Here is an 8,299-nt window from a genome sequence, read left to right as displayed (position 1 = left end):
ATCTGAGGTGCGTGGGCATGGTGTAGTGGAGAACAAGGTTCCAGGGACAGGTCATCCTTTTCATTGAAAATGCTGCTTGAGATGAATAATTGGTGGATTATTTTGTGTTTGCATGCTTTGGAAACTGCTGTTGCTTTAGTTTTAACTCTTCACTGTGGTAAAGAAAAATGAAATCATTTTAAATATCTTTAAAGATAAAATTTTAAGTGGCCATGAGGTATATAGTGTGAAGGTTTTAGTGAACAGGATACCTTAGTACTCTCTAAGTACATGTCTGCCTCATTTACTAGAACATAACTTAGCTCAAATTATTTCCTGATTAGTATTTTAATGTAGCTCTTCAATTTAGAGTCATTGTTGCTCTCAGTTGCACATTCAAGGTTTGGACATGTTATTTAAAAGTTGCTTTTGCTCTGCTAGTGTTCTAAGCACTACTTGAAGAGTAGCCTGGGCTCCAAATACTTGAGATCAGCCTTTTCGTGCCTTTACTCTGTCACTCAGTTTCTTCTGCCACATGTGAAAAGAAATCACAGTTGCTAGGTGATGGAGTGTCTGGTGTTGGAGACTCGGAGATATACTGGATTGTTCCTGGGCTTAGTAACTGATTACTGTCGAGTGCCAGACTACAGGAAAGAAGATGTCATTGTCAATAATATGCACCCACCTTTTACTTCTAATGTAGTAGCTTGTTTCTTCATTTGTTCCATTGCTTTTGTATGCATATTATAAAAGCTAATCTTTCCCACTCTTAGCAGTTCAGATGTTCCCTAACTTACTAAATATAAATATGCCTTTAATTCAGTTTTGTTAATTCTTGAGTTACTTGAAATTCTTGATGCGTTATAGAATCATTGACTGTTTATTTTTATTATAGTATTTAAATTTTGTAGTTATTGCCATTAATATTGTGGAGTTTGCAGAAATCTCAACTGTATAAACTAAGCCTTTAAATTAGCTTGGTGTGAGGACTCTTTCATGCTTCAAATAGGGGAAGGGAACCCTACACGAGGACTTTAGTTTCACTTAGGATGTAGTAAATGAGCTTGTTGCTGTTCTTAATTATGACCTGGTCAGTTAATTGTACTGGCATATGTCTCTAGCTTGTGTGTGCGTGCGTGCGTCTGCTTGTGTGCCCACCTGCCTCTGTGTGTGTGTGTGTGTGTGTGTGTGTGTGTGTGTGTGTGTGTGTGTGTATGGCCATTTTTCTTCAATATACTATAAATGTACTGTAAGTCAGTGGCTTTATATTTCTCATAAGTTTAAGAAGGATAAACACAGAGTCTAGTACCATTTCACTTAATGTCTGAGTCATGCTTTATTTAGGATCCTCAGTTTGTTATTGAACATCCCATTCTGCTAGTAACTCAAGCTTCTGGTATTACAGTTGTCTTCAGTTCAGTTGCTTTTCACCTAGAGCTTTCACTATACTTTGCATTATTGCCCTGAGAGATGCCGAAGATGGGGCTAAAATCACCTGCTCCAAAAGTATTGTAAATACTTGCTATTAGGTTTAAAGGTGAGGTATGCAGATGGGTGTTCCCCAGCAGTAAGCCTTTTTTACCTTGCCATCTGTGAAGTGTATGTTGATGGTTTTAGAATTGAGTTGTCCTGGTGAAGGATGCTGTCACCATAATGTAGGTTTGCACTGGCGAATGCATGGCACCATACATACATTTGTAGCCAGTTGCCATCTGTTTGGCACAGTTGGGTCACTCTCCTTGTATGGCGTATAGTGAAATTACTGGAGAAAGTGGTTTTTGAAATAGCCCCAGAGCAGGCCAGAGTCCAGAGGATTCCAGTGTCAGAGCCCCTCAGCCCTATCTGTTAAAGCAACTCCCAGTGCTTGTTTTGTTTTGCTTTGTATTAGAGTGCTCTGCAAAATAATGTGGAGGTGCCACTTTGACACTCCAGACATTGTTGGATTGACCAGCACTATTTGAAAAGAACATGGCTCCTTCTCCAATCCTCAGACGACTGATTGGAGGATGTGGAAATGATTGTATTTTTCACACTTAAACTTTGAAACCAGTAAATTAAAGAGCAGTGCATGTTGATGACCCAGCCATTTCATACAATCATATCTTGTTCAATATCTCAGTACCTGCAGGATTAGAATAAAAGATGTTTCTTTACATGTGGGTGGTCCTTGGTTCTCTTAGGGTAAATGACTGTTCACTTGGGATTAATTGCCTGATAAGGACTTAAACTTGGGACTGGTTGGCTCTAAGTTCTCTTGGGCCTTTTATAGCATGGAGCTCTCCCTTTAACCTAGGTATTGCCCTCAGTGGTTCCATTTGTAGCTTACAAGCAATGGCATTTGACTTTGCATGTTCCTATCCAAGTACGTAATCAGTTCCTAGAGCAGAGACTTTGTTTAGAGGAAGGCCAGTTACCTACTTGGATTTGCCCACCACAATACCTCACACAGGTTGTTGGGTGGGCCTCTAGACCTCTCAGTTCACATTAGGAAAAAGGCTTCATTTTCTACTACCTATGCTGGTGACAGTAAACAAATATAGTACCATTACTGCATTTGAAGCATACTGTTTTTCCATTAATACATAAAGGAAAAGGTTGAACGAGAGCCAGTTGACTGCAACCCGTTCCTAAAGAATGTGATCGCGCTTTCCCTGCAAATGAACGATTTGGAGCTGTTAGTGTGGTCAAGTTGCAGAACAGTCTGAGGACCAAACTGGTTAGCATTGGCTTAGAAGCCTGGTGTGTCGTACATTTTTGCTGGCTAATAGATTGTTCTTTGTGAAATTTCAGCTTTGCTGCCACTCTGTAAGAAATCATTTATATTTTGTAATACATTGTACTTTTAAAATTCCCAAGTCTATTGACTGAGAAGCATCCTTAGCTTTAGGAACCAGCGACTTCCTCAGATTTTGTTGTCATTTGGCATAGAGTTGTGTCCTGTTTTCAAAGCATCCAAGGATTTAGTTGTGAAACGAAGCTCTTCTCAGAGACACTGCAGCATGCTTGCTGTGGCCGTGCTTTAGGATTTCTTCTATGGTTCTCTTTTGTATTTGCCTGGGATAATGACAAATGTAATGTTAAATATAAATGGCTTGAGGTTATGTTTTAATTTCCTAAATGACTGGATAAACAGTTGAGGACCAAAATGATATGTGTGCAGTTACTGACTCCATGTCCCCTTTAGAAGTCACACAGGATTATTTTTGATTTTTTTTAAAGTATATTTACGTTGTCCCCAAAGTAAAATGCCTTGAGTGTTAGGGTATCTGGCTTACTGAAAATGGTATTTTTAGAAGCTGGGTTAAAACAAGTGCCCTTTTTTCCTCTTCTCCAGTAAAGGTCAAATAGCAGCTCCTGTCAGTTTTTTCAGTCAGGAAGTTAAACATTACTCTGTGTGTGTGTGTGTGTGTGTGTGTGTGTGTGTGTGTGTGTGTGTGTGTGTGTGTGTAACCCTTGTTTAACCTAGCGTGAATCCCATCTCCCCACCCACAATCATATTGCAGGCATAGTTAAAAATAGTAATTACAGAAAAGGGTTTCTTAAAGCTGTATTTTGGTGTGTTCAATACATTGTGTTTTGGTCTTAAACGAGTTTTTCCAAACCAATTCGTAGTTGCAGTATACACTAACTTACATTAAGGTTTTTGAAAGTCAACACTTTTTAAAGCTCGAAATTTGTTTTAAAGAAGGATGAAGGGGGCGGGGGGGGTGTTGGGAGTAGTTAGTAACTAAATCATGGGGCTTGTTTTTAAAGATATCGGTGTGGAAACTGCTTAGTTCCATTTGAAGAAGTTCTGGTATTGATGGACAGCATTGTAAGAAGAGACGTGGTTAATTTTTGCTGGGCCATGGGCTGTACATGGGACTGTGCCTTCCACCTACTTTGTTCTCTCTGATAACGGGCATCTTAAGCAAGTGGTTTTCGACTTGGGAATATCTGGATCCTTAAGATTTGATCCTGTAACCGGTAGGCTTGTTCTGAAGTACGGAGAGGCAAAAGTGGGCGCTAGTGGGCGCTGTGGATCCGTAGAAGTCACAGCCGTGGTTCAGTTTTTCAAAATCGGTCTTGGGCAAGCAACCGAGTATCACAACTGCCACTTCTCTGACTGATAGTTGTCCGGGTCACACCTAACTTCCTGGCCACTGTGGGGTCGCGGGGTGTCCCGGGAGCTAGTGAAGAAAAGTCCTCCCAGACGTTGGTAGTGGAGCTTTGGAGGCGCTGTTCTTGCGGGGAGAGGACCGGAAAGGGAGCGGGCGCACGGAGTTGGGTCTCGGGGTCGGGAAGGGCGGCAGACTGGCTCGCACTGCCGGTGGGCTGCTAAGGCTCTCAGCCTCGTGAGAGTCTGATTTGAGTTGCGTCGGACCGGGCCGGAACACTTGGTGCCAGAATCAAGTTAGAAGGCCCTCAGTTAATGGCTCAGAGGGATCCGCCAAGTACCAGGGCGCCATACGCGCGAGGGGCGGCAGGGAGCGAGCGCCACAAGGCGGAACGCTGCGTCCACCACGTCTCGCCCTATCCTAGCGAGGGCACTCGCCAGCACAGGCACTTGCCGGGCGAGGTGACCCTGCTGGTGCGAGTGGCTAAGAGGCGACCAACCCTGTGCCCGGCGCCCAGCGGGGCTCGTCCTGGGGGCGGGGCTCACCTGTCAGGGGCGCCCTACCTCTGGGTGCCCAGTGTCGGGTAGGGGGCGGCAGACTGACGGGAATGCTGCCCAATCAGCGCGCGCTCGCGGCGCGGCGAGCCAATGGGCTGCGTTTGACTGGGCGGGGCCCCGCGTTTATAGTGCTCTGACAGCGCGCCCGGCGCGCTGACTCTCCGCGGCGGGGACAGAGGCACCGGTCGGATCGCGGAGCTGCGCGCAGAGCGGGTCCTGGCGCCCTCCCCGCACACAAAGGCCCGCGCGCGTCAGACGCCTGCGGGGGTTCCAGTGCTCTCCTGACTGCTTAGTGGCCGCGAGTTGCGAGGATTCAGGAGGCGCCCTTTATCTCTGCGCTCCAGGACATGGAACCGCGCCGACGCGGCGCTCGCTTGCCCGGGCCACTGCCCGCTGTCCTGGATCTATAGTCAGGCGGCCCCTCTCGGGGAGCAGCACCCGCCGCCTCACACCGACTCGTCTCTCCGCTGCGGGCCTTTGTCCCGGCCCAGTGCCCTCGCCGCGCCCGCCCTCCGCGGCTGGCCCGGCACCCTGGAGCCGCACGGGAGCCGACTGTCCCAGCTGCGTCCGGCGCAGCGCCCCGGAGCCCCGAGTCCGCCGAGCCGCCGCGCCCCGCGCGTTCGACCCCACCCCGCGCGCTGAGGGACGCGCAGGGTGAGCGCACCTGGCCTCGGCGACCGCGGGAGCGGCGCGGCGTGTCCGCCCCGGAGGATTGGGGGTCGCTGCCCGCGGCCGGTCCCAACGCGTCCCGGAGTGCGCAGAACTGGGAGCGGCTTGGGCATGGCCATGGCCCGGTCCAGGAGGGACTCTGTGTGGAAGTACTGTTGGGGACTTTTGATGGTTTTGTGCAGAACTGCGATCTCCAGATCGATAGTTTTAGAGCCTATCTACTGGAATTCCTCGAACTCCAAGTAAGTGGTGTCCACGAGCCTTCTCTCTTCCGCGGTGCCCTCGGCCGGCGCCCGGGGTACGCTGTATGGTCCGGGCGGGAGGAGGCCTTGGACCCTGTTTCTAGAACCTGGGGCTCCTGTCCCCTATCCCCCACCCTTCCACATTTCTCTAGGTGGGGACCGGTTGATCTTGAGAGCGCGGGTTCCAAGGGTACTCTAATTAGGCTCCAACCTCAAGTGCTCTAGGAGTCCCAAAGCCCTGGCGACTTGGTGGCATGCCCGGTAAGGTGTCTGATGGCGCTACCCGGCCTCCTTTCTTTTTCGAGGACGGAGGACGTTGCCACTAACGGGGCTACAGACACACATTGGCGGGCTCCGAGAGATGCTGCGCTTGCGAGGAGCGCGGGAGCCACGGGCCGGGGCCCAGCGAGAAGGCGACAAGAACTGAGAGTCTGGGGTGGTGGAGCGTCCCTTAGAGGAAGGGAGCTGGGCCCGGGGCGTCCCTGAGCCGGGATACCTCGGCGCCTTCTTGCTAGCCCGAATGTGCGCGGGGAGCTCGATGGCTCAGCCAGAGAGCTCAGGCGGCGAGCTCTCTGCATGTCGGCCTCTCCCTTCGCGTCGGAACTGGTGGTCTAGGTCCAGTGCGGCGCGGTCCACTTAGGTGGCTTAATTTTAACGACGCCTTCAGGGCCCTACCCAGTCAACGCTGCAGCCTTTGCACTTGGGGAATCGGGAGTCAGACTTGCTTTTAGCAAAGCGCACAGTCGGGAGAAAACCAGGCCTGAGACTAACTTTCAGGTCTGGTCTCCCTGAGTGCGCTCCTTGTTTCGAAAATGCTAGCCATCCCTTGGAATACGCAGCCATGGCCCCAGTAACCGTGCCTGGGTGCTGCTTCTTACCTCATTTCCCAACCACCGCCAGAAAGTGCTGTGCGGAATTCTGGACTCAGCCCTAGGAGAGCGTGGAGACGCGGCTGGCTCCTGGTTGGAGTCAGACCTTTCAGATTAGAAGCAAAATCAATGGCCTAATTGGAGTTGAGCGTGCGGTGCACGGCTTCAGAGTAGAGGTGAACGAATTGTTTTTGAAATTACCACATAAGCAAAGAATTGTACCTACTCTCTTGAAAGTGGTAAATTTCAAATTCAGCAACATAATTGACCAAACACGTTTCCCTTCGAAAGGGCAAAAAAATCTATAGTTGTAAATGACTCAAAACATTTTTTTTTTTTTTGCCTGCTGCCAGGAGGCCCTTGTTTTAAACTTACTGCGGCCCCCCTCTAACGTAGTCTTGATCTGTTAAAGAATTTTTTCGTTTTGTTTTGTTTTTTAAAGCAAGGTGTTGCATTTGCTCTCCTGGCGTGGTATCTTTGCATCCACACGGGATCTACAGGCACCTGGTGGTGCCCGAAGGCGCCTGGCTGGGATCTGAGCGCTGCAGCCTTTGCCATTCGGACTGGGGCCCTGGTGGTAGCTGCTGCTGACGCTCGCGGTGCCTACAGAGGTCACCCTTCCCTGCCGAATGCTAGCTATGAGCGCGCCCATCCCCCCATCCCTTCCCTGGGCTGCCTCCCTCTCTCCACTTTGCACTTTCACTCACAGCCTCTTTTGGGGAGGCCGAGTCTCCCCCCCCCCCCCCACTGCCTAGATTTAATATTTATATTTAAGTCTAATTTAAAGAAATTCCCATTAAACCCCTTCTGAGTAACATAACCATCTTTTCTGTTCATAGTGACCACTATACTTGGGTGTGCAGACGGAAGGATTAGAAATACTGATTTGTTTAAACAGCACTGCCACCAAGTGCACGTAGCACTTGGAGAATCATGTCTTTGATTTGAAACCTGTTATGTTAGGGAGGGATTTGATCTTCAACAGGATAGTTTTCCGAGCTGTGGCCACAGATGTATAGAGAGCTGCTAGGGCCCTGGGTTTTGGAGGAGCAGGCCTCCCTGTACCGTGCAGTTGTGTGATTACTCCCTGGCCTCCACAATAAAATGTCTTAGAATTTTCTTGAGGATGGCTGGAAGTCTTTGGAAAGCCTGTGGCTGAATGCTGTCTGTGAGATCAGAAAGACTTCTTCCTCGGAAGAGTAACACAAAAGAGCCTTTTAGTTTTTAGTGCCTGGCATCGCCTCCCTTGTTCACTTTTTCAGAGAAAAGTTTCTGTAGGTAAAATGTGGCAGGTAGGTAGCCAGACGCTTGGAAGCTTTACCTTACTTTGCATGAACAAGTCACTTGTCATGAAACAGGCATTGGTAATTAGATTTGTTTCATTCTGGGGTCAGCCTTTTTAGCAGGTGGTCGACACAGGGAGCATGCAGCAGCTGCTTGCTTGTAGAGCCCAGAGAATCCTTTGTAAACTGGAGTCTCCATAACTACTTTAATCACATTGCCTGCCATCCCATCCTGGAGAGTTTATGTAATAATCAGAAGTTCTGTGTACTCAAAGATTATGTGGCTGCCCTGTCAGATTAGTCACATTGTATCTGAAGATGTGGGCGCTGTTTAGGTCACTTTTCAACTATTTTTAAGTTCTGGAAAGAGTTGCAAAGCCTGGCAACCATTTCTAATTAACATTTCAGTAGAACCCCCTCCCCACTGTAGTGTCTTAGCCGGAATAAAGCGGTGCCTGCTTGTTGTGGTTTTGATGGGTAGTAGTTTCACTTGGGCTTAGCAACTCTACACTGGCAGAGGATTCTAAAAGAAATTACACCCTTGAATATTTCCTTCCAGTATTAATTTATGTCTGGTTTTTTTTTTTAATTCTATAAGTCACA

At 48.5% G+C, this 8,299-nt stretch overlaps 1 protein-coding gene across 2 annotated transcripts in view; it reads left to right on the top strand.

Annotated features, from left to right (window-relative positions):
- The first annotated feature begins 4,785 nt into the window (after positions 1-4,785).
- Positions 4,786-8,299, top strand: part of Efnb2 (ephrin B2) — a 44,008-nt gene continuing 40,494 nt past the window's right edge. For both annotated transcript variants that reach the window (NM_001368299.1, NM_010111.6), the window contains exon 1: positions 4,786-5,544. In NM_001368299.1, coding sequence (NP_001355228.1) covers positions 5,414-5,544 — 131 coding nt within the window. In that variant the 5' untranslated portion in view covers positions 4,786-5,413. The remainder of the gene's footprint in view (positions 5,545-8,299) is intronic.

The sequence above is a fragment of the Mus musculus genome, chromosome 8 (assembly GCF_000001635.26).
Source record: "Mus musculus strain C57BL/6J chromosome 8, GRCm38.p6 C57BL/6J".
Taxonomy (NCBI): Eukaryota; Metazoa; Chordata; class Mammalia; order Rodentia; family Muridae; genus Mus; species Mus musculus.
The sequence above is the reverse complement of the archived record's forward strand: the minus strand, read 5'-3'. Positions and strand labels throughout refer to the sequence as shown.